Source organism: Rhea pennata, chromosome 11 (genome assembly GCF_028389875.1).
Source record: "Rhea pennata isolate bPtePen1 chromosome 11, bPtePen1.pri, whole genome shotgun sequence".
Lineage (NCBI taxonomy): Eukaryota > Metazoa > Chordata > Aves > Rheiformes > Rheidae > Rhea > Rhea pennata.
In genome coordinates, this window is record NC_084673.1 from 7,173,241 (window position 1) to 7,199,177 (window position 25,937).

At 54.8% G+C, this 25,937-nt stretch overlaps 1 protein-coding gene across 2 annotated transcripts in view; it reads left to right on the top strand.

Moving 5' to 3' along the window:
- The first annotated feature begins 6,126 nt into the window (after positions 1–6,126).
- Positions 6,127–25,937, top strand: part of PCDH19 (protocadherin 19) — a 69,723-nt gene continuing 49,912 nt past the window's right edge. For both annotated transcript variants that reach the window (XM_062584406.1, XM_062584407.1), the window contains exons 1-2: positions 6,127–8,267; positions 11,406–11,733. In XM_062584406.1, coding sequence (XP_062440390.1) covers positions 6,127–8,267; positions 11,406–11,733 — 2,469 coding nt within the window. The remainder of the gene's footprint in view (positions 8,268–11,405; positions 11,734–25,937) is intronic.

Here is a 25,937-nt window from a genome sequence, read left to right on the forward strand (position 1 = left end):
GCTGCCCTCTCTTTGGTGCTTCAACCCCTGTAAAAAGAGCGCTGCAGACATGGCCCTTGCTAAGAGCCAGGAAACCTTGCTGACTTTGATGGAACTGCAGGATAAATAAAGGCTTTTTTAAGTCTAAAGCCTCAGTATTTCACAATGGGGGCCCCCCACCAGCGTTGCGTGCGAAGGGCGCCCGGCGTCCCGCCGACGCGGCTCTGCAAGGCACGGAGGCGCCGGCTCTCGCCGGGCTGACGGCCGAGCTGGCCCGGCTGCCCCAGCGCCCGAGAGCGCGCTCGTGCTGAATTCCCACGTGATGGGAGAATGGTCTCGTGCCTGATTGCAAGCAGCATGTTTTGTCAGATTTTTCAGAAGAAAGCCCCAAATACGAGATGTATTTTCCTCCTTTTTAGGCGTTGCCTTCTTCCACACACAGCTGATACCTAGTGAGTGGTCTGGGGACTCTGTCTGCAGTCTTACTATTTCTTCATTTGCTTTTCCTATGCTGCAATTTTTCTAGTTTCCCCTGGTACTAGAAACATTGTTGAGGAAAGACAAGCACAAACCTAAACTGTGACAGTCAACACCCAGATGCTTTGAAAAGCTTTCAACTTTTGCAGAAGTGGGTAAGCGAAGAAAGGTTTATTTTTTTTCCTATGTCTTTTATTTTACTTTGCTTAGCAGCTAGAAGGAAAAGGTGCGAGGAAGGGGGGGAAAAAAAACAGCACTTCAGAAATGTGGGCGCCGTGGGCCGCAGCCCCGGGGGGCAGCGGGACCCCGGCGCGGCGGCGGCCGGGGGACGCGCGGGAGCCGCGTCGAGCGCCCGAAGCCCCGGGAGGGGGGCAGCCGGGGCGCAGGGGAGGACGGCAGGGTCCCTGCCGGCGAGCGGCCCTCGCGGGGCGCCGAGGGAAGGCGGCGGCGGCTTCGGGCCTCGCAGAAGCGGGAGGGCGAACGGCGATCCGCCCGCGCGGGTGACGGCGGGCAGCGCCCTCGCCCAGGGGCTCCCGGCGAGGCGCGTGAGTCCCCGAGCGTCTGCAGCCGGCCGGGGAGGGCGGGCGGGCGGGTGCTGCCCGCGGTGCCGGTGCCCGGCCCGGCGCTCCTCCTTCGCCCCGTTTAACGAGCAGCCCCGGACCCGGCAGCGCGCTGGTGCCCTCGCTCCAGGCACGCGGGCTTTAGCTCCTGAGAGCGAGTTTCTGACAGGTACGGGAGAGACAGCTCTAAACGCTGGGCTGGAAAGGAAAGCTCTTCCCACCAGAGCTCCAACGAAAGGCTGCAGGCTGCACCGCTTTCCCTTAATTAAAAGCTTTCGTTATTTTACAGCGTGGGCAGAACCAGAACCGTTATCTCTGTTACGCGCGGCCTGCATCCGCTGGCGAGCCAGCTGACCGAGGGGCCGCGATGCCGCCGGGCCCCGGCTCGGCTCCCCGGGCCGCGGGAGCTGCCGCGGGCGCCAGGCGAGCGCGGGCCCCCCCGGCAGCTGCAGGCATGCAGCCTCCTTCTGCTGGCTGCTTCGCCGACCTGCTCTGGGGCTGCGTTTCTCAGATTTGCTGGGGGCAATATTTTTTTTTTATTATTATTTATTTATTTTGCTATTTATTTATTTATTTTTAATTTGCGTTGCAGCGAGCCGGCGCTGGGGAGGCCGAGGCCGGCTGGCCGCGCGGCCGGCCCCACGGCAGCCCTGCCGCCGCCGGAGCTTGCTCGGGAGCTGGCCGCCGCTGCTGCTCGGACCCGCGCTGGCCCGCGAGGCGCCGCGCTGTCCCCGCTCCGTCCCAGCCCCGGCGGCGCAGGGCCAGGGCCGGGGCAACGTCGGACGCATCGTGATGAGAGTGTCGGGCTGTGGGGGAACTAATTGTGTTGCAAGGAGCGGAGCGAAGCTTTTAGGCTTCAGAGCTGACGTGTGGCATCTTTATTAATGTGCCTACTTGAGCTCCCCGGGACGCGATGTTTTCTCCTCACCCCAGCTATCTATCTGAACTGATAATAGGACTATTAATCCATTTTGTTGACAGGACTCCCAGACCTCCAGCATGGTGGGAGCGGGGCCGGAGTGGGGTGGGAATCAATCCTTGCTTTGCTCTGCTGGGAGCCAGTCACCGCCTCTGGCAAGCTAAATAGTGAGAATTCAGCGAGAGTGAGAGTCTGAAGTATTAGCCGAGGTTGGCAGTGCCATGCAGCTGGCCAGATGTTGGATTGCCATCCTTTGCTTGTGCTGAAGTGTCCCGGAGAAATTTCCTGGGATAGGAGGTGCTCTGTAGAAGCAAAAGCTGGAAGAGACCCTGGTCCTGGGCATGTCGCGTGGGGCAGGGACGTGCCGAACAGCGGTGGGGTCTGCTGCCCACCTGCTCGGTAGTGTTGGGCCACTTGCTTAACTCACCTCTTACCCTCTGCTCTCTGTAAGCGCATCAAGGTTGTTTTTCAGATTTCAGGAGCTCCTCCTCGAACGCCTGTAAGGTGCCTGGTTCGGTGCCCACCATGTTAGCTATCTCTGTTATTACAATAGCAGAAATAGGTGCATGTAGTAAATAAAAATTGCAGTCCTTTAATATGTGATTTCATAAGGAAAACTTTCAGGAGAAAATGAGCTGGCAAATTAGATGTGTCCCTGCCTAGCTATTGCTCCTGCACACATCCACCGTCAGAGACTGATCCCGAGCGCCTTTGCAGTCAGAGCGATCCTGTCTGGTTTTAAATATCTCCAGCCACAGAACTTTTTTCCTCCAGGGAACAACACCACAGCCTCATAATTTTCACTGTCAGCAGAGGGTTTTTTTTTCCCTGTGACATTCAACCTAAATGTTCCATTTCTTCATTTCCTGTCATCCCTTCTGGTGATGCCCCTTGTACTGTATTAAATAATTCTTTCCCTCCTTCTCTATTTACACCAACCAGATCTGTAAGGTTTTTATTTTCTATCCCCCTGGACAGCTCTTAGCTGAGCAATATATGTATTTAAGCCTTTTAATCTTCCTTCAGAAATCAGTCTCTCCAAGTCTTTGATCACTTGTGTTGCTTCCCCCTGAACTGCCCGCAATTTCCCTACGCAAAGGGAGCCCTGCTCCCTGGGCCGGGCCGCGCCTGAGCCTCCCCGGGCTGCCTGCTGAGGCTCCCGCCACCAGCGCCCCCTCTTCTCCTCTCCCCGGCCCAAGGCACCGAACCCCAAACTCCCCCTCCGGCGCCTCGGGGTCCCTCAGCCCTGCAGGGGCAGCAGAGGCGCTGCCCGTGTTGCTCAGCCCGCTCGCTTCCCAGCGCTGCCGGCGGGCCGTCGCGCTTGCCTCCCGGCCGGACTCCCTCGCGTCGGTCCAAGGTGCAGCGCGTTTTGCTGTTTCCTGCCCATGTTTCTGATCTCACCAGGCACCTTTCTGTTAATTTTCTATGCTTGCCGGAGCTCACAGCACCTCCCAATATAGCATCATCTGCCAAATTCATTAATGTGCAGTCTACTCCTTTTTTCCAGGTCATTAATGAGGGTATTAAATGAGACCAGACCTAACCTAGATCCCTGCAGCACCCCATAAACACCTCCCCCTGTTTCTAATTACCCTTTGTTTATGATCCTTCAGCCAGTTTCTCAATCCACATGACACAGTTCAAGTCATCAGAATTAATTTTTCCAAGGAAGACTTTGTGAGCACAGTTGACGAGGGGGCACTCGCACCGTCCCCACCTGCTGCCTCCCCGAGTCTCCTCGCTTGTCTCCTGCTCTCCGGTCACAGCGGCTTGCCACACTGCCTCCCGGGGAGGGAAGGATCATGTAATGCAGACTGCTTTCTCTTCTCGCTTGTGCTGTCCAACCCCCCCAAATACTGCTCCATAGGCCTGGAAGGTGACAGTGAGATGCTGGGGAGGTAGGAGGGGAGACCGGGGCCATCCTGCCCAGAGAGTTTGGGTCTGTGCAGTGCTGGGGGCTGTAGGGGAGTGAAGAGGGTGCGAGAAATGGCAGCGACCGTGTGCAGGTGGTGGGATGGTGACCAGGTCCTCCTTCAGTGGCCTGGGCCTGGGGGCCTCTGCTCACTCTGGGGATGCCGGAGCGGACATCAGCTGGTGTCTTTGTGTGCTCAGGGGCACGGCGTCTGGGATGGGATGGGGTGGTGTCCCGGTGCAGGCAGGTGTCTGGGGATGGAATTGTTTGCCAGGACAGAGCGGTGCCCTAGGACGGCATGGTGTCCCGGGATGGGATGTTTCGCAGGACGGAGCAATACCCTGGAACGGCATAGCGTCCAGGCCTGGCGTGGTGTCCCAGGACGGGGTGGTGTCTGGGCCAGGGTGGTATCCGGGGATGGTGTCCAGGCCCACGGCAGTGCCCCGGGTGTGGGCAGCCCTGCTCGGGGCCGGAGCCCTACAGGGTCCCGGCGGGCGTGTGGCGGCACCAGGCTGCGCCGCGCCGTCCAGGGCCGCCGAGGAGGTGAGCGCGGCGGGGCTGGGCCGGCCTGGGGTCGGCCAAGCGCGGGGGGACCGGGCCGTGCCGGGCCGGGCCTCTTGCCCCGCGGTGCCCGCGGCGTCCGCTAGATGGCGCCCTTGTGCCGGGAAGGCGCGGCGGGGCCCGACGGCGCGGCCGGGGCGGGCGCGGAGCCGCCGCCGCCGCCCGGGCCGGCGGGGCGAGCTGCCCCCGCGGGGCCCCGACGGGGCGCGGCGGCGGCCCCCGCTGCGCAGCCGCCCCCACGGGGCCGCGGCCCCGGTGGTGCCTGCTGCGCGGCCGCCGCGCTGCCCTGGCCGCGGCGCCGACCTGCCGCTGTCGGTGCTGGGTGCCCGGCGAAGCTTGCCGCAGGGGCGCAGCGGCGCGGCCCCGCTCCGTAAGGCGGAGGGGAGCAGCTCCTCTGAGAGCTTGCAGCTAAAAGCGTCTAAGCTCCGCGCTGCAGGCCTCCGAGCGCCCCGCTAATTGTGCTGCCGGAATAGTCCAGGCAGTACCTCAGAAAGCTGCCAAATGCACAAATAGCATCCTGTGTTCAAGGCATAAAATCTTCCTGGTGCCCTTTTTAGGCCTTTTTAATTATACCTAAATGCACTTTCGTGCCACACAGCGAGATCCAAGGTAAGTAACCAGGCAAAGTAAAATGGAAGTGTTATTTTTAAAAGATAAGACGGTACCATGTTGCCTTTCCCAGCTGTAGAACTCTGAATTTCTGAGCGAATTAAAGGGTAATTAACGGTGAGCACAAAACGCTGCCAGTTTTACAGTTGCCAGGAGGATGTTTGTATTTTTCGGTTCCTGCGCGGCAAAGCCTCAGCACCGCCCGGTGCCCGCGCAGCTCGGGGCGATGGCGGGTCCCGGGGGCCGCGGCTCCTCCGAGGGACGCTCGCTCCCTGCAGCAACCGGGAGATGCGCGGCTCCGCACACGGAGGACGGCGGGACCCGGGTGCCTCCCTCGGCGGCGGCGCGGCCGCGGGCACGGTGCTGGTGCCCGGGGGCGGCCCCACGGGAGCCCCGGCAGCGTCGAGCTCCGCCGAGGGCGCTCAGCGTGCTGAGGGATCGACCCCCGCCGAGCCGCCGCCGCCGCCGCTCCGGGGGCCGGGCCGGGCCGGGCGCCGCGCGGAGACGCGCTCCCACCGCGGCGGGGCTGCCCGCGCCGCCGCCGCCGCCGCTCCCGTTCCCGGAGCCGCTCCGCGGGGCCCGCCCCGGCCCCGCCCCCCCGGCCGACGGCACCACCCATTGGCGGCGGCGCGGCGCGCCGGCCCCGCCCCCGCGCGCCCATTGGCCGCGGCGCGCCGCCGCCCGCCCCCGCGCCGCCCGCCGGCGCTCCGGACTGCGGGCAGTGGCGTGCGGCCGCCGCAGCGAGCGCCGGCGGCAGCGCGGCTCGGCGCGGCTCGGCTCGGCTCGGCTCGGCGCGGCTCGGCGCGGCGCGGCGCGGCTCGGCGCGGCTCGGCTCGGCTCGGCTCGGCTCGGCGCGGCGGCCCGCTCCCGCACACCATGCCCGCAACGTCCGCGGCGCCGCCGGCTCTCAGCACCTGAGCGGGCGGCGGCGGCGGGGGAGAAAAGCCTCTGCGGGGCCGCACATGCCCGCCGCCCCCGGGAAGTTCGGCGGACGCTGCCCGGCATGAGAGCGGCGGGGCCCTGAGCCGGCGCGGCCGCCCCCTCGGCGGAGGCGGCGGCGGCGCGGCCGTCGGGGCGCGGCGCGGTGGTTGGAGGGGGCGGGCGCGGCGATGGGGGCTCTCCCAGCGCTGCTGGGGGCCGCCTTGCTCTGGGCCGGCGCCGGGGCCCTCATCAACCTCAAGTACTCGGTGGAGGAGGAGCAGCGGGCCGGCACGGTGATCGCCAACGTCGCCAAGGACGCCCGGGACGCTGGCTTCGTGCTGGACTCCCGACAGCCCACCGCCTTCCGGGTGGTCTCCAATTCAGCCCCCCACCTGGTGGACATCAGCCCTGGCTCGGGGCTGCTGGTGACCAAACAGAAGATCGACCGAGACCTGCTGTGCCGGCAGAGCCCCAAGTGCGTCGTCTCGCTGGAGGTGATGTCCAGCTCCATGGAGATCTGCGTGATCAAGCTGGAGATCAAGGACCTCAATGACAACGCGCCTAGCTTCCCCACTGACCAGATCGAGCTGGAGATCTCGGAGACGGCCAGCCCTGGCACACGGGTGCCACTGGAGAGCGCCTACGACCCAGACTCGGGCAGCTTTGGCGTGCAGACCTATGAGATCACGCCCAACGACCTCTTTGGACTGGAGACCAAGACACGGGGTGATGGGTCCCGCTTTGCTGAGCTGGTAGTGGAGAAGAGCCTGGACCGTGAGACCCAGTCCCACTACAGCTATGTGATAACAGCACTGGATGGCGGCGACCCACCCAAATTTGGTACGGTGGAGCTCAGTATCCGTGTCATCGACTCCAATGACAACAACCCGCTGTTTGAGGAGCCGGCCTACACCGTAAGCGTGCCTGAAAATTCCCCTCCGGGCACTCCGGTTATCCGCCTTAATGCCTCCGACCCGGATGAGGGCACCAATGGCCAGGTGCTTTACTCATTCCACAGCTACGTCTCCGAGAGGGCCAGGGAGCTCTTCCAGATTGACCCCCAGAGCGGCCTCATCACAGTCAGTGGTGCCATTGACTATGAGGAAGGGCATGTCTATGAGCTGGATGTGCAGGCCAAGGACCTGGGGCCTAACTCCATCCCTGCCCATTGCAAAGTGACTGTCAGCATCCAGGATGCCAACGACAACCCCCCCCTCATTAACCTGCTCTCTGTCAACAGCGAGCTGGTGGAGGTGAGCGAGAATGCCCCACCAGGGTATGTCATTGCCCTGGTGCGGGTCTCAGACCGTGACTCTGGAGCCAATGGCCGGGTGCAGTGCAAGCTCCTGGGCAATGTGCCTTTCCGGCTCCAGGAGTACGAGAGCTTCTCCACCATCCTCGTGGATGGGCGTCTGGACCGAGAGCAGAGGGACCAGTACAACCTCACCATCCAGGCCAGGGACAATGGCATCCCCTCCCTGCAGGCCACCAAGTCCTTCACTGTCAAGATCACCGATGAGAATGACAACCATCCCCACTTCTCCAAGCCCTATTACCAGGTCATTGTGCAGGAGAACAACACCCCGGGGGCCTACCTCCTCTCTGTCTCAGCGAGGGACCCTGACCTGGGCCTGAATGGCAGTGTGTCCTATCAGATTGTGCCCTCCCAAGTCAGAGACATGCCTGTCTTTACCTACGTCTCCATCAACCCCAATTCTGGGGATATCTATGCTCTGAGGTCCTTCAATCATGAACAGACGAAGGCCTTCGAGTTTAAGGTCTTGGCAAAGGATGGGGGTAACCCTTCGCTGCAGAGCAATGCCACCGTCAGGGTGATTGTCCTGGATGTCAATGACAACACCCCTGTGATCACGGCCCCTCCGCTGGTCAATGGGACTGCTGAAGTGTACATCCCCAGGAACGCGGGGGTTGGCTACCTAGTGACAGTGGTCAAGGCGGATGACTACGACGAGGGTGAAAATGGCAGACTTTCCTATGAAATGGTTGAAGGAGACAGAGGATTTTTTGAGATAGACCAGGTCAATGGAGAGATAAGGACCACCAGAGCCTTTGGGGAGAATGCAAAGACAGCGTATGAGCTGATTGTGGTGGCTCATGACCATGGAAAAACATCGCTCTCAGCTTCTGCCTTGATTTTGATATACCTCTCTCCAGCCCTGGATGCTCAGGAGTCCATAGGATCTGTTAATTTGTCCCTGATTTTCATTATCGCCTTGGGGTCTATTGCGGCCATTCTTTTTGTCACCATGATCTTCGTGGCAGTAAAGTGCAAAAGGGATAACAAGGAAATCAGGACCTATAACTGCAGGTAAAGACATCCTTATTTCTATGTAGCCAGCAGTGTGTGCTTTGATTTTTGCGGTCCCGGTTACTTTTCCGTAAGCTGTCGTACACCAGTGTGTGTGTTGGGGGGGGGGGGAAGGGGAGCAGATAAATTTGCTTTGGGAACAAAAGTGAGGGTCACAGAAAATTTCTTTAGAAGCTTTGAAAAACTGTTCATCTAGGAGAAGAAAAAAACCCCATCTTGAATAATAAATAGGCTTCGTTCTGGGGTTCGACAATCTGTTGCAGCATACGTTATTTTCACACGCTCGGCAGCAGGAGCAGTGCGAGCAGCTTTTTAAAGCCGGGCATGGCTGGTTCCCTTTCCTCTTACTTGGGAAAATATTCCCAGGAATAATTCCCCAGCTTCGGCCGCGCGGATGCTGGCTGGGGGCGCGGGGGGAGCCGCCGCGCTGCTGCCGGCCCGCAGGTGAGAGCCGGCGGGCGCGGCGCGGCGCGGCGCGGCGCGGAGCGGGCGCTGCCTGCGCGCAGGGCCCGCGCGGGGCCCGCTCGCGCGTGGGGCTGCCCCGGCGGCGCCGGGGCCGTGGGGGAGGCGCCGCCGCGTCCCCCCGGCCCTCTCCCCCTCCCCTCTCAAAAGACCTATTGTGCGAGCGGCGCGGCCGCTGGTGACAAATGACGGGGGGCCCCAAATAACGGGCGTCGGAAAGCCGCTGCCCGCCGCGGCCCGGCGCTGCGGCGGCCGCGCTGGCCCTCGGCGGCCGCTTCAGCCGTCGTTCCGCGGCGCGGCGCTGAGCCGCCCTCGGTGCCCGTCGGCAGCGCGGGCGGGCGGGTCGCTGCCGCGCTGGGGCCGGCGCTGCCGTGAAAGGCTGGTACGGGGCACCGAGCCCCTGAATATGTAACAGCCCCGCGATTATTGTCTCTCTTTTACTATTCTCTGTGTTACACAAGTTAGTAGACAAATGCTAACCACACATGAATATCAATCAGATGCCATAAAAGAGCAGCTGCAATGCCTCATAAATGGTTTAATCCTGTTACTGGTGAAATAGCCATGACTTCTCCATTCCTTCAGCACTGAGTCATTTCAGATGGGAGGAATGGAAATTAATTTTGCTCTACCTTTGAAACGTGTGATCGCCTGTGGCAAATCTCTAGTGCGGGAGGATGTGCAGTCTTTAAAGTTTTATTTACACAGAAATAATGACGGAGAGTTGAGTTTTTACATCCCATTTTTACAACGTAAAGTGTGTTTATAAGCCTTTTTGCTTGATGGGGAAAAATAATCTGCAAATAAAGCCTGCTATGTGCTGTATTATGGGATGTCTAGCTTTAAGTGAAAGCTAATATACTGGATTTCTTGCCAGCTCGGCCCATTAAACAAGAATAGGATCTGAATGTATAAAAATCAAATCGTGGTGATGCCCCTAACAGCTCTGCACATATGTATAAGCACTAGGTTTAGTGTGATGGCTTAGGGATTAATGAAGTGCGGTTTAATTAAATAATTGGTCAATAGAGAAAGGACAGCAAAATGAATGCCTGCAGGAAATAATTGGGATCTCGCATTGCCAAACTTAAACATTTAGGTAAACAAAACAATTAAAGCTTCATCAAGCATTGTTAGACCAGTCAGCAGCATAAAGATTGTTGGCACAACAGAAATCCTTGCGTTCCTCTGATTTATTTACACACTCAGGGGAATGCACGGTCTGTTATCAGTGTGAATCTGATCAGCAGAAGTCAGCTGCAGAGGTAAAGAGGTAATAGATAGGCTTAGCCGTGTTTGTGATCATCGAGCACCCCCTCCCTGCGTGGTGCGTGTGCATTTAGACTTGCCATTTCCTTGTTTTAAAGGTTCTTAACAACATCTGCTGGAGAGTCTTCATAAAATGTGTTAATTTATGAGGCACATAAGGTTATATGAGAGAGCTGTTCAACTGGGTGGCATTTTCATGCTTAGGCAATTAGCTTTTTGGAACAAGAGTATTTGTCCAATATTTGCTTTTCCAGATAAACTGTATTATTTATTCATCCTATTATTTCTGTTGCAGTTATTGGATTTTTCCCCTTTTAAATGCTGCTACCATAATAATAAGAGGAGCAGACTCATGACTTTCAAATGTGTATTTCTGACTGTGGTACAATTTAATGTGTTTCCCTGGGAAATACTGAGATGCCTAGCGCTGTGTATGCATGTATTCATCTGTGGGGCATTCATTATGGTTATGTTGGCCCCCACAGAAAAATGAGCCACAGTCACTTCGAGCAGAGCATACAGAGTTAATGCAAGGTGCTGTCATATTTTTTTATTATTTTCTGAGGTAGTATTTTATGGTAACTTTCTTCCTCCAGTGTTTTGTAGAAGGCAAACAAGGCACTTAATCAGTTGATTCTTTTGGCAGGTGGGAAGCAAGAGGGAAAGAAAGGCAGAGAAAAAAATAAGCTTGCAGTAAAAAAAAGGTCAAAAAGGATCATTTCTCTTTGCAAAACACAGTGGTTCTCTAGAAGGTGAAAGCATTTCCCAGCAGAAGGGTGTGTGTGTGTAGTGGGGGAGTGAGGAATAGGAGGTAGTTGGAGAAAAGATTTCAAGTTATCAGGTATTATCAAGAGATAGTCAAAATACTAGCAGTTTGGATAAAGCATTAATAAACAAGCAGCCTTTGGAGTGTGATAGAATAGAGCTTGCCAGCTAGGACTGCTTCTGGGTTTGCTTTATTTACTGCTATGGAAAATGAACTGGGAAAAATCCGCTATTCATTTTGAATTTTCATTACAGGGACCAAATTAAATCACTTTTAAAATCCTTATTACATATGGAAATGAATTCAGGTACCCCTTTCAATTTGTAGATTTTAACATCTTCATCTTTCTCTTCTTCAGGCTGGACTTTATTCCTCGTAACTAAATATCAGCAATTAAAAAGACTAGTGAAACACAGAGGCATTTTTCCTTCCCTTTATTTTACATGTTTGACCTGAAAACATTAAACATATGAAAATAAGCTAAAGACCATATAGTGCCACAAGACTCAATACATGACGTAATGTGCATGACTAAGAAGCCTACATGGAGACGGGGCCAAGCCCTCTGGGTCTCTTAATGCTTATTTAGCAAGGCAGAGTTTGGGATGCTTTTTGCTATTCATTTCGCTTCTGTCCCCCAGAATTGCAGAGTACTCCTATGGGCATCAAAAGAAATCAAGCAAGAAGAAGAAAATCAGCAAGAATGATATCCGTCTGGTACCGCGGGACGTGGAAGAGACAGATAAAATGAACGTTGTGAGCTGCTCCTCGCTCACGTCATCCCTCAACTACTTCGACTATCATCAGCAGACCCTGCCGCTGGGCTGCCGTCGGTCGGAGAGCACCTTCCTCAACGTGGAGAACCAGAACAGCAGGAACGCTGGCTCCAACCACATCTACCACCACACCTTCACGGGGCAGAGCCCGCAGCAGCCCGACCTCATCATCAACGGGATGCCGCTGCAGGAGGTGAGTGCGGATGGGCACAGCCCCGGGGCGCACCAGGTCCTCCTCGCTCGCGCGTGGGAGTTGTGTGCAAGCGCGTGCGGGAGGGCGGCCGGGCCGGGGCCAGGGCCGAGGCGGTGTCCTGCAGGCCTTGCGGCATCTGCTTACGTGAGGCATCAATACTAAATGCAGGCACCGTGCAGCCTCGTGTTTGCACAGTACTGTCTCATGCATGTTTGGCGGTGTCTTTTCATCCAGGCATTAAGCGTTGCAGAAACAACTTGTTGAACGTGCAAGCGGGGTGTTTTCAGTGTGTCGCAGGTACAGGGCTCGGATAGCCCGTGCTGAGGGCGTGATGGATTATGTGCAGCAAGGATGGGCCGTGAATCCAGAGGCGCAGGTGTACGTATGTCCACATCCAGCTTTCTGGTGGAAGGAATGGGCACAGTAATTAATGGCTTCTTTAAGATTCTGGGTGATCCTGACACTTGCTCGTGGGTGGCAGTTTTACCCACCAGATGCTTCAGGAGTCATCAGAAGTGCCCAGGTGAGCGATGCCAGGCTGGGCTGTGTCTCTACTCCTAGGAGACTGGACTTGTTTGTTTTAGAAGTGGATTTTGAGTGTGGTGGCTCTCAAGGGAAGAGCAGCCTGGACAATCGTTAAATTCACAGAAGTGTTTTAAAAATGTTTTTAACTTTGGTAGCCATAGCTCTGGAGGCATCAGATCATGTTGGGAATATAGAAAATATAAGATGCCCTAGTATTACTGACCACGTATCCAGCCTCAGTGTGGCCAGTGTTGCACTTGCCTTGGAGCATGATGAGTGCTGCTGACCAGCATGGAAGGGATGTGCAGTGCCTGTAGGCAGGAGAGGAAGGCACAGCTCTGATCCATGCCATTCTCATCAGGTTCTTCTAATTTATCAGCTCATCCTGTATATCACAGGCATCATTTAATGTTGCTTGTTTGTCTCTCTTTGAATTATTGTTTGGTATTAAGCAAAACAATCAAAGGTTTGTCATGTTTCCTGCTTTGAACAGAATAACAAAGCCGAAAAAGCAGCTAAAATATTTATGGAGTGCTCTGTTTTGTGTTCAGTGTATGGTGTAAATGCAAAACGATGCCGTTGAAAACATGGAGCTGCTTCAGATTTATACTTAGGCTGTGGCGAGCAGAGCCCAGCCCTCAGAGAATGTCTGCAGGGCTGCCGGAAACAGCTGATGCTGGTGGCCCTGATCCTGCAGTATTTGTAAAGGCAAAATACTGATTGAACTCTGATGCTTTAGGCTCCACTGAGACTACAGAGTCAGCTCCTGAGAGGTCACTTAATGGTGTCTGCATAGGGCTTGGAGCCTTCACTTTTGAAGGGCTCCCAGGTAGAGCGTGTTGGTAGTGTAGAGACGAGGTGCAGCTTTGAAACGCCAGATGATCAGGAGGTGGTTGTCTGGATCTTCGTGACAGATCGTGGGCACTTTTCCTTCTTCTGCACAGGCTGCATCTCCAGTCTGTCCGGCCCTGGCATTTCCAGACTTGTTGTCTTCCAGCTTTGCGTTTTCAAGGTTACCCACGTAGATGCTGTGCGGAGGCAACTTCTGCATCAGTGCACAAGCACAGAGCCAACACCAAATGTAGCCGCCTGTAGCTGTGGGGGGTGAGAGCCTACATGCGTTTAGGAGGGTACACCGCAAGTAATAGAGCACTGATCCAGAGAATTAAAGCTCGATTTAACTTACGGTGTTGGAAGAAAAGCTGTAATAGAGTTTCTTAGCAGTAACGGAATGGAATTGACCTGGCTATAAGAACTTTCATATTCTACTCAAACGTACCCAGACATAGACCTGAGTAGGATCTCCTGATCCCAAGAGCCATCAAGACGGGGAGAGGCAGGGACTCTGCATCGGAGTCTGGATCTCAACAGGTTGGGTGAAGGCTGTCTCTCATCAACTATGGCAGAAGAATGATGAACAAAGGCATTTGTTCCTCGCACTCCTGCCCCAGGCAGGCTGCAGGTGGAAGCACTATCCATCATTCATTTATTGGGAAATTCCCTCCGATGCTCAGGGTTGCCAGTGCACTTTGCTGAGTGGCCTTTGGGGTCCAGGGTGTCCTACTGCTCAGATCACACATCTAAGGTTGTGTGCGAGTGAAAGCTTTTAGCCTGCTGGCGGCAGTGATCCGTGAGTAATTCCTGTCTTCATGGCACTGAGAACTGAGCTGTTTGGAGAGGGCTCTCAGGAGTGGTGTTGGCTGGTGCCTTTTTAAGGGCACTGCCATGCTGTGGCAGACTCTATATACCGCGCCGTGGAGCACCACTGTCAGCCTGTGATTCAGTGATACAGACAAAATTCAGTCGTAAAATCCATCACATGTTGGCATTAACTAGAGGCGTGTGCAGGCAGCTGGAGTCTGTGGTTCTGGGGAAGAAGGAAAGATCATCGGAAACATCATAGCTCATCTGATAAAGATAATAGACAGTTGCAGGCAGAATGTATTGCGGTGCACGTTTCTCCTGGTGCAGCGGTTAAGCCTGAGAGTCTGGCTTAAAACCCCAGTGCGTGGTGCACCTTTTTCTGCCGGGGGCCAGGACGTGTGTAGAGGGGAAGGGTGTTGCCTTTCTCTGGACCTCCGGCTTGCCCCTTTCCCCCACCGCTTCCTGCAGGCAGGATGTGCTATGAGGCACCGAGCCATGGCCTGGTGGAGGAAACTTGCCTATTGTAGCAAATGCCATGTTTTGCCTCCCTGGAGCGTCAGCTTCAAATCCGCTCTCTCAGCAGCGCGGCGAGCACGCAGGAGGAGCAGTTAAAAGCTTTCCAGTTCTGCTAAGAGGACCAGCAGCTCTCCAGATAGTGGGTGGTCTCAGAGGGCCCCATCCAAAACCCATTAGGTAACTGGGAGATTTTCCACTGACATCACTGGCTTTTGGAGCCGTTCCTGCGTGCGCGGCAGGGCTCCAGCCCCGAGGATACCTCTCTGCCAGGGCCGTCTCTTTTGTTTGTTTGCTAATTTGTCCCCTCCAAGGAGATGCTTGCAGCTGCAGTGCTGGCAGCGTCACCATCTCTGCACATTTAGGGATGAAGTTTGGAGCGAGGTGTGCTCAGCCAGAGAGGAGCCAGCGGCCGGTGCCCGTGGGGTGGAAAATCCTACCCGACATTCCCGTGGCAGCCAAGTCCCATCTGTCCTGCCGCTGGGGGGACCGGAGCGAAGCCCTTGGCAGGACGAGGACGGAGTCACGGAGCGGAGCATGTGCCCAGGGGAGAGACTGCGCTCCTTGCTCTTTGCTTTGCCGGGGGTCTCTGCAGATGGTACAGCCAGGCTGGTTTGCTTAGTCCCTAGAGCCATTTTCTGCAAAAGGACAGTGTCAGGGCAAGGAGAGGAGAGGAGACATCAACTGGAAGCAGCTTGGAGGCTTGGAATGTTTTTTTTTTTTTTTTTTTTTTTTTTTTTAGGGAAAGGTTTTTTGTTGCTTTGATTTTTTTTTAATTTCTTCTCCAAATGCTAAAAGACAAGTTTTCAGGATGGTGTTCTGGATTCAGCTTCTTTCCGGAAAAACTTAAAAATCCAGGTGGCTCCCATGGATCAAGGTGTCCTGGTGCCCTGGTCAGCAGCGGGCACCTCTGCAGCCCCTCGCGGTCGGAGTAGCACCTCATCCTGGGAAACCAGCAACCCAAAGACTATCCATGAGAGAAATGGATGAGGCTTGTTCCTGCGTAGTCCCCACCTCAGATCCCATCTTTCTGGCTGCGAGTCGCCAGCTGCTCCCTGCCTCTGCTCCAGGCAGGCACCTGCTTGGGAAAGCACGTGTCCTTCTGCCCACGCTCCTGAGATCGCCTGGGGTCTCCTAGGAGCTTTCCGTGAATCCTGTTGCCAAAATCCTCGTGCTTCTGCTGGGGAGGAACATCCTCGCTGCGTATCCATGGTGGTGTGCTGTTTTATTAGTAGCTGCTGTTCACTGCAATTACCTGTTCATCAAGTAGGTTATTGATACACCTCCAGGTGAAGGTGATTTGATAATATAATTGCCACCCAACTACAGAGCTTTCGGAGTCTCCAGAAAGGGGAGAAGTGATTACCTTTCCCGTTCAGCGCAGAATTGTTTCCTGCAGTGCTGGGACTTGGTCGGGGCTAGTTTGACGTATCTCAAGTGATGAGGCCTCCACCATTTCCCTTAGGAGACTTAAATCTAATAGATATCAGTGTCAGGGAGATATTGCTAATGCTCCTCCGCAAAGTGACTTCTCCTTATTGCACTGACGGGAAGGCAAAGCATCGGTGGATAAAGGATAAAATACAGAGGTAAACATGCAGCTTTCAGCGTCAGTTAGCATATGATGCTTGTGCCTGGAAGTAAGTGATTGCCTCTGAAAACGAGCGCCGTCCTCGCAGACGGGGGCTTCACGTTGCCTTGATATGTAGCTGGTCTTTAATGTGAGGCTCATTTACTTTAACAGTCAGGAACCTTGAAATAAAAGTCCCCGAGGAGGAGTTGTTTGCGGAGAGCACGGCTCTCCGGGAGACGTCTCTGCGTGCCGCGGCGGCGGCGGCGGCAGGTCTCCGCGCCGGCTGGGTGGGACGGCAGCCGTGCCCGCTGCCCGCCTTGCAGCGGCGTCTGCGGGGGGGTCAGGCTGACTCGGGGGATGCGAACGGGAGTTGGGGAGACGACGCCGGGGAAGCTTTTCCTTCGCGCGCGGGCTCTCGCTGCCGGCCAGCAGGAGAGCACCGGGGGGGCTTTTTCCGGCGTGATTTATGCCCCTGCTTCGTTTTGGCCCTTCCCGGCCCTGCCCGGGACCTCACCGCCTCGGGGCCCGGCGGCTCAGCGTGGTTTTGGCTGCAGGCAGCGATGGCACGAAGAGTTTGCGAGCGCCTCTCCTGCGTGTGGCTGCCAGCACGAAGTTTGGCCCCGTTTAGCATTTTTGACTTGTTTTGCGGGGGGGAGAGTGGGACATGTTGGAGCCGAAAGGGCATTGCCGGTCGGATTTTTTTTGCTGCTGCTGAGTGCTTTCTTTTTCTCCTGCTGAGCCGCAGGAGAAGTCAGCTTTGAAACCGAAAGGGCTCCTCGTCAGGTTTTGCGTGTAGATTACTGGAAGTTGTACCGGGAGATTAAAAAGCAAAATTAAGAGGAGCCACTAAGCAGCTTCCGTGCTACAAATGCCTGTTGCCTCGGGGCGGTGTGGAAACCCGTCTGCACGGGGAAGGTTTTACGATCCGGGGGACGCCGTCCACACGCAGAGTCGCCACCCGCGCGTCTGGGCGTTGCGTGCCCAGATTTTGACTTTGTGTTTTTAAAAGGCAAGAGGTGTTTGGGACGTCGCATATTTAAGCGTGGAGCGAAATCTGGTGTTTGGGACTGGCTTGCTTTGGCTTTGCTCCAGGTGGTACCAGATGGCCCCAACCTCGCTGTGACAGCAGAAGGTAAGAGCTGCAGCAGCATTGCCAGTGCGCTGGCAAATTGGGTATTTTAGAGTTGCAAATGAGTTAGAGCCTTGCTTTGGTATGGTCTGAAATGCGCTGGAGGGAGAAGGTGGGACGCGGAGGGCTTCAGGCCACTGGGCAGCACTAGGGGCCGGGCTGCCAGGTGGGACCAGGGCACCAGCGGGACCTCCCGTGGGGCTGGGCACAGGTCGGGGTGCCCCGAAATCCCCCGAGGCCGCTGGCCCCGAAATCGCGGAATTGGTGTGGCCCCACGCGGGGTCCCGCCCCGCGCCGGCAGCCACCGCCAATGGGATTAGGAATTACGGAGTTTAGCGCTAATCCGGGTCAAATCCTCCGGCCACGATCCACTCAGGAATAATCCTTGCTCACACTGATTTCGCTGGGGCTTCTCATAGCAGCGCGGATTGTTGGAGTGAGCAACAGTTGCAGGGTAGGGCCCTGGCGGGTTTTGATACGCTTTTCAGTGCCTGCAGGGTGTTCTCCTCGCCACGGGAGATGGTTTCCCTAGCACAGGGGAGCGGTGTTTGTTCGAGGCGGCTTTCGCCCGGGCTATCTCGCCGTGTTAGCTAAAGCACACGGCCGCAACGCACCAAGAATTTTGTTTTGTAAGAAATTAAATCAGCGTGGCTGTTCCTCTTTCTCTGTCATTTCTCTCCTTGTCAATTCTTTCTTTCCCTCCAGCTTATCCTCCTCGTCTCGGCTAGCCTTAAAAAGCCCCGAAGTGTCTGCTATAATCACATTTTGTGTGTTACGAGCAGAATGAATGTACTCGCTTTAATATGCTCGGTTTGAGGAAGTTGGTTTCTGTCCGCTATAGCAGACAATTTGTTACCAGCCGTGCCGTTGATACGGCTCTCGCGGAGCGCCGCGGACACGTCACGATAGGTAACGCGAAAGCATTTGGCTTGCTTGGGAGCAGAACTGCGCGTAGAACTTCAAAAAAAAAAAAAAAAAAGATAATTTCCGACCCGGAGAAAGTTCTGCGGCACTGAGACGTGCCAGGCAGTTGGAATCGGGCACGTTTTAAGTGGAGATAATAATTAAAGCATTATCAGCGATGATGTGCAACTAGTCGGAAGACTGACTTCACAGGAAATGTTGCCAGTCTTGTTTTCTCCTTGGGAGGTCACTGTAACTCAGCACTTTTTTGGTCTCAGATCTGTGCGGCGATGTGTAAGCACAGGTCACGTCTCTAATTAGAGCGTCTTCGTTTCTGCGAGGGCGCATCTCTGTCTCGCGGCTAATGGCAGCCTTTCTTCTCCGAGAGCCTGGCAGAGACGAGTGATGTTTCCACGATTAGATAATGACGCGTTTTTTTTTTTTTCCCCCTTCTTTTCCCCTCCCACTCTGTGGTTTTAAAAATAACGAAGGGATGGCTGGGTTTAACTACAAAACAAGGAAAAAGCCGTGCCCTTCCCAACACCCTCGCAGCCGGCCGTGGCGGTGCGGAGCGAAGGCCTCGGTGACTTTTGGGAGCGGCGCGAGCCCGCTGCTGCTGCCGCTCGCTCGCCGGTGCGGGAGAACCCAGACCCTCTCCGGAGCTCTTCGTCCTCCCTCCGCATATCTGCATATGCAAATGGCCACGTAATGGCAAGTCCCGGGGTCTCCCTGAGCTTATTCCTGAGCTGTTTGGTGTATCGCTGTTCGTTCTCCGACCTTTGCGAACGGTGGAGGCCAACCTTATGGAAATAAGCAGCTTTTTGTTCTGTTCTGAGGTCAGTCCAGCCAAATTACACATCTTCTAATGCAATCGCTTTGAGCTCCCAGTTTGGAAAAATTCATTTGAATACCTTGCGACAGAGATAAATACCCCGGCTCCCATTCATGTTTAACAGCGTCTCTGCCTGGCCGCCGCGCTCGCCGCGCTGCGTCTCAGGCGCGCGTTTGGTTCAACGCTGCCCGCCTTTCGCGCTGATAAACGGTGTATTTGCTGGGATCCCGGCCCGGCACAGCTCTGGCTCTCGTGCGGTGCGTTTGCCGGGAGGGCTGTGCCGGGGGGGCGCCGCGGGGCCGGGACCGCTGCCCGCGGCTGGACCTCGTGTCCCGTGCCACCGCGGGGCCGGCCGGGCACCTTTCCCTGTTCGCTTGTGTCGAGACCCGGGACGCTCCAAACAGAAATGATTATATCACTAGATATTATGCATTATATTATTTGCTTATAAGTGTTTGTACAACATAGCATGTGTCATCTGTATATATAATTATATAAATATGTAATTCCCGTATCACATATAACTATATTCCTATATCACTTCTATATCACTTCTCACTTGCTCTTACGCTATTTGTTTGTGTTTTATGGTGCAATTTTACTAAAAGTGCACAGGCTTGTTTAGTTCTGCTTTTGGTACATTTAAATTGCTGGTGTATATGTCCCAACTCTTACTCATTGAGTCTATGAAGTTCACTACTGTCAGTGAATATTTAAAGAGCAGATAAGAAATTTCATTTAAATTAGGAAGAATTTGGCTAATTTTTTTTAAAAAAGTCACACAATGTGCAGCCCTTCGTATAGTGATTTCCGAATGAGCTCTTGTTGTGGCAAGTGATACGAACTCTGTGGTTTGTTTATGGGATTTCTTTTGCATGAAGCACAGACTGCATGCACAGGAATATTTAAGGCCAAGTGCACTTCTCCTTTGAATAACCTTATGCGCATCTGCTCGGGCTCTTGGAAGAGCAATATTTTCTTGCTGCCGTCTCCTGCAGCCCTTCCTCAGGGCTTGAGTCAGAGAAGATCCTCAGCCAGGTGCCCTTGCAGGCTCCTGTCTCCTGACTTTGGCCCTGGCTTTGACGAGCTGAAAACATAACACAAAGTGAGTCCCTTCTGCAAAGACTTACCCTTCGGGGCTTTTATTTCGCTTTCTCTCCCCTTGCTGAGGCTGCTGGAGGTCGTGATTTGCGAGATTCGCGGAAAGGGGACTTTGCCCTCAAACGTGCATTTTTTGGACACGTTGGAGCAGGGCTCCTGGCAGCCGGGGAGGGGCAGGTGAGCTGGGAGCACCCCGCGGCCGCTGGTACCTGAACCCCCCCCCCCCCGGGGGCGGCAGCTTTGGGGCTGGGACCTGTCCGAGGATGGTTGCCGGTCCCTTGCAGGGATGCCGGCGCTCTGCTCCCCGCTCCCCCGGGCCCCAGAGCCTGCAGCGGCGGCGGCTCTGCCGCACTCAGCGGGCTCCTGCTGTTAGCGAGGCAACGCTGTGTCTTGCCAAAATTTCCGCCCGCTGGAAACAGCAGAGACTTCATAGGACCGTTCCTCCTCCCACCCACCTTCCTGCCTCTGCAGAGCTTTTTTTTCCTCCAGACTCAGCCTTCAGGAGGTTTCTGGAAGACAATTCTAAGTCTCTCCAGCAATGAGGCCTCCACCTCTTCTTGGAAATTATTTCGCAATTGCACAGGCGATGGTTTGCAGTGATTTTTGTCCCTCTGACATTTCTTGACGTTCAGCCTACATTTTTCTGTTTGGGAATTCACTGCACCGCTCCTCGGTTTGCCCTTTTGGGCTTACCTAGCTGAAACCTCGCCGACTTCACTGCAAGGCAAATGATAAAGCCCTGTTATTTTTAATGTTTAGTGATTCACTTTGCCCCTTACTCCAGTATAAAAGGTTGCAGCCCAACTCATCTCTGCACCCAAAAAGGTCCAGGTTGTCAGGGTCATTTGGGGGTTGAGGAGCCTTGAACAAAATGGGGCGCCTCGGCTGCAGAAGCGCTTTTGCCTTCCTCTCTTCTCTCCTCCCTCCCTTCTTCCCCGAGACAGTTCTCGTCCAGGCTGCCCCGCGGCGCCCGTCTCGTTGGCTGCCCGCGCGTGACCGCTCTCCCCTGGCCTGGGAACGCTTTTCGGGCGCAAACCTGGAGCTGTGCGGTGTCTGCTTCCCAGCCAGGTTGCGTATGGGGCTGCGCGTGGCCTCTGCTTAAATAAATGATTAGATATTGTTCCCAGTAGAGGCTATAGTTGAGTTCCAATCATTTTTTGTTAATTAAAATACAGGATGGTCTTATTTGTAGCACAAATAGTTGTAATCTGTGTACTTATAAGTGTAATTATAATTTAAATTAGAGCGTGCTCTGAATTGCCGATGAACGGGGTGCTCTGCATGAAGCACTACCTCTGCAGACGTGGCAGCTGGTGAGCGCGGCTTTGGCCTCGGTCCCTCCGAGCCCAAAGTCCCGTTGCCCTCAGGAGTGACTTTCTGGGTTCGGCAAGGAGAGGTGGAGACCTTTAATGGCTCCAGGGGGCATTTGGGGCCTGATTTCGCTGTTCCTGTTTGAGTAAAGCTTACCAGTGACACTAGTTGGAAGATTTGCCAGAGGAAAGACTGCAGTATCATTACTTCAGTATCTCAGCCTAGTTCTAGCCTAAATTTGGAACAAAGTAATGGCTTATGTCAGCTGGACAAGTGATTATTACTTAGCCTTGAAGTGACTCCCTGTTTAACACAGAATTACAGTTAGTTCTTGTCTCCTCATTAGGTTAGCGAAGGCTGCTAGTGCAGCGAGTGCTAATGCTGCAGTGGAAAAATGTGCATTACATTTATTATACTTCATATCCTTGATGGCTTATCATATATCCTCTGATGGAAATGCTCGGTACACTGCAAGTAAAAAAACCCAACAACTCTTCCTCATTAAATCCAATAAATACTGTATGGCAATGGTGGCTGGCTTCTGTATGCTGAAGCTGCACAGACGAGGTCTTTGTCTCAACGTCCTGATGGCCACAAGAGATCTGGACATGAATCCTTCATCATTCTCACGGGGCTCTTGAGCTTGTCAGATTATACCATCTTTTGTAATGGCAGGTGTATGCCACAGGGCAGGTTTTAAAATTCCTGTGTTGGTGGATTGCATTAACCCATACTAAGTCAGGTATGTAAAATTCCATTAAGCTGAAACCCTCTGGCATTTTCTCACCAATGCTAGAGATCTGCAGGCTATGCTAATGCAGTGCGTTTGCTCATCTATTAGTAGGATGATGGTTTTAAAATAATAACATTTATCTTTGGCAGTGGATCTACAATAGTGCATGCTGAGTACAATTTTGTGAAAGGCTCTGCAGATGTTGCCTCATTCAATCTGGGTCAAAAAGATTGCTTAGAATCATAAAGGTTAGAAAGAGATCAAATATTTCTGCTTTTTTATTGCTGAATAATGTACTCAGGAAAATATCATTCACCATTATTAGACTAAATGAGTACAGAAAACACAGGGCTCGATAGTCATTTCTCAATATTGGCTGATTTTACTGTTTTTATAATGTAGCTAAATTCCCTGTTATTGATTCTGGCATTGATTATTGATCTGGGAATCTAAATGTATGTGCTGGTGTGAGCGTACTGGAGTTTAACAAGTACAGAATGAGACTTCTGCGTCTCTCTGCCGTGCTCGGTGCTGGGCAGCACACCAGCGGAGCGCGTTCGTGCTGCCTTTGGGGCACGGCTCTGCTTCGCACCGGGATGTGTGAGGCCCCGTGCTGGCATACCTAGGTGGTATGGGCAGTGTGTGTACATCCTGCTGTGCTGGACAGTCTGGTGGAAAATAACCAGGCTGGTGTTTCGGTGTTACTGAGCCCTATTTTCGAAACCTATGAATACGAATGAAAATTGCACTTCTGCCTGTCTTTCGACACAGACCAAGAGCAAACCCTGTGCCCAGACGTGCTGGGATGCCCTAACTCTGATCCGGGTTTGGTGCTCGTCCTCTGTAGCTCCAGTCACCTGCTCAGTCTGAACTTTTCATATTCAGATTCACATCTGGATGTTTTGGCATGGACCCAGCTTCAGTGACATTTAGTAATAAAATTTACATGGCTGTTGATTTAAAAACAAAATCCAAACCTGCCTGCCCAGGAAGATACCTTCCCCAAAATTTACAAACAGTTCCTGGCCTTTCCTGTTTCCTCTATATCCCCCAGCGCTGTGGCTGCACCCCATTTTTGGGAAGAATACTGTATTTTGGCGAAGATCCTTCCCTATGCATGGGCTTACAGCAGGACTGAGGTTAATGAGAGACATCAAGGCCGTGGCGCAGCTGCCTTCCCCGTGGCCCATCTGCCGGGCTTTGCAGCTGAGGTCCTTAGGGTTAGGGGCTGCTGCAGGCCCCACTGAGGCAGCCAGGAGCACCAAGCCTTGCATCATCGCTCCCTGGAAGCGGGAGCTGCAGGCTCCTGCTTGTCTGGTGCTTGCTTAGCTGGAAGATGAATTTCTTTGTTAAAAAATAGACGAATTTTGGAGTGTGTTCATCTCTTGTTCTCCACACTTAGTTGTTGTCAGCATTAATATGCCATTAACACATGCTCATTAGGAGGTGAGTGATTATACCCTGTAGAGTATATGGGGGAAATCTTCATTAGGCACTAACATATTGAACCAAGCTGCAAACTTCACGTGGGAAAACTCTGGAAAGGTTCTGCATGGCATTAGGTTTCTGTAATTCCTCTGCGTTGGTCTGAGGAAAGCGCTGTGTTTCCTAGCCCGTTCTCTTGGCCGGGGCTGTGACCGGTGAGCACCGCGAGGCTGTGGCGCTCCTGGGGATGGCCGCCCCCAGCTCGCTCCGGGAGGAGACTTTCTCCAACTTCACCCTGAAATCCTTCTTGGGACCTAAAATCGTGTTGTGTTGTTTGTCTACCCTCAGAACGAAGGCGGTCCGCTCGGAGCTTACTTTGGCGCGCGGAGAAGGCTCGCCCGTTCTCCGCGGCTGTACGGGCTCGCCGGGGTTCCTGCGGTGCCACCGGGGTTTGTCCGTCGAGCCGGGAGATGCTCCCGGAGCAGACCTGCTGAGCAGATCCGTGCCGTTACTGCGTGTTTGCCTTTCACACCATAGCCGCGTTTTAAGCGTTCGCGCCGCCTCGGAGCCGCCGGTCGGAAGCCGTAGCCGGCCGCGCGGGACGCGGCGATCGCTCGCCCCGGCGGTGGCTGCCGCGGAGCGCGGCGCTGCTCCCTGGTTTGCTCCCTCGCGCGGCAGCCTGAAGGCAATCAATAAGAATAATTACAAGTTCGGGTGGGGGTGAGGGAGCAGAGTGCTGGAGGAGACGAATATTCAAAGATTAGGACCCTGTTTACGTGCAGATGTCTCTCGTGATAGGTAACAGGGGATGGACAATAAAGACCGCATGCGGTGTTTAAGCGGAAGGTATTCTGAATTCGATGGTTTCATGGATTTCCATGGTGCTGACAGCTGTCCTCAGCGATTTTGCAGGTGGTGGGGGCATTGCAAGCCGAGTCCCTCCCCTCGGGGTCTGGGAAGGGAGGGAAAGCGTCCTGCTGCAGCCGGAGGGAGTTACGTGTATCAGTGTTCACCTACAAATCTCAGCAAAGCAAAAAATGGTATTTGGCAGGCCTGGATTTGATGTTGTGGAGGTGAATGAAAGCAGAACCACATGAAAAGTTCAGGAAGGCACGAGGGAGGTAGCCCTTTCTTCTCGTGCCGGTAATAGCCTCAGAAGCATGACGGCCCGGGTGCATGAAACGTTTTCCACCCAGCACGTCCCTGTGAAGTGGCCGGCCGTGCAAGCGGCGGCACGCTCGCGCCGCTGAAAGCCTCGCGGATCCCCCTCTCCTCTGCGCGTCTTCGTGGTTCCTTTCAGAGCCCCTTTTTTACTTTTGTGTTTGGATGTTGCAAATTAATGAGGCTTTGAAGTCTGTGTTCAGTCGGGGTCGGTTCTGAACTCGCCCCTTGGTAATTTGGCTCTTTGTGGGCCTCTGTGGGCCAGATCCAGCCTCCCTTCATCTTCTAAGGCAGCCAGGCACAGCAGTGATGAGCGCGGTGCGGAAGCCGCGTGATGAAGCGGTAGTAACAACTTGGGCGACTTTCTCCTGGCACGCAACAGAGGCGCCTCCAGCTCTTCTCCTGAGTCCGAATGACTCCCGGCGCCCGGTTTGCTTACCCAGGGGACCGCGCGCTCCTGGCGCGCCGCGCGCCCCGCCGCAGAGGGTGCCCGGCGCCGTGCACGCCGTGCCGCGGAGCGGAGGGAGGGCCCGCGGCACGTTCGCCGTGCGCCCGTGGGATTTGTGTGCCTTCTCGGGGGGGGGGGGGGTGGCTTCACGCCCCCAGGGAGGGGTAGGAGCAGGCTGAGCGCGCGCAGCTCCCGTTGCTTAAAATCGTGCGCCACGAGGAACATCTCATTTCACGCTGATTTGGGGGTCGTGAGTGGCAACGTAATGGCAGTTAACGTGTGCAAGACCTAGCTGCGGTAGCAGCTTCGGGGGGAGGCTGGCGCGGTGCCTGTGGGGATAGCCGGGGTCCGAGGGACGTGGCGTGGCTGCATCTCGCTGTGCGGGCGCCGCACCTGAGGGGAGCTGTTGTTGGGTTTTCTCCCTGGAGAGATGGATGCAGAGACAGTGCCCACCTGCGGCGCTCATGGACTTCGGTAAGTGGTCAGCCTGGGCTCCATGGCTTTGGGAGAGGTTATACCTGGCCTCCCTTCGATGTTAATCCTGAAACCTAATAATGGGATACTCTCCAAAAACGGAGAGATGAACCGTTGTTATGCCTGTCGTTGCCAGCGAGCGAAACGAGACGGACTGGTGAGGTATCAGCATATGGCTGATCAGCCTTGGAAATTTTTCTGTGTCTGTCACTATCTTGGTTAGAAAATCTTGTGGTTTATGGCTGTGGTCTGTCTTTGATTTGTTCTCAACACCACTTCAGCAACAGTGGCGTGTCCCAGAATGGGGAAATTAGTCTTTAAGCTGTGCTGGGAGCAGGGAAGTCGCCTGGTCTGTTTTGGGGTGATTGCTCCTGGTTCTGGCAGTTTGCTGGGGTGCTGGAAGGACGTTTGGATGGAGTTGCGGGCGCTGGC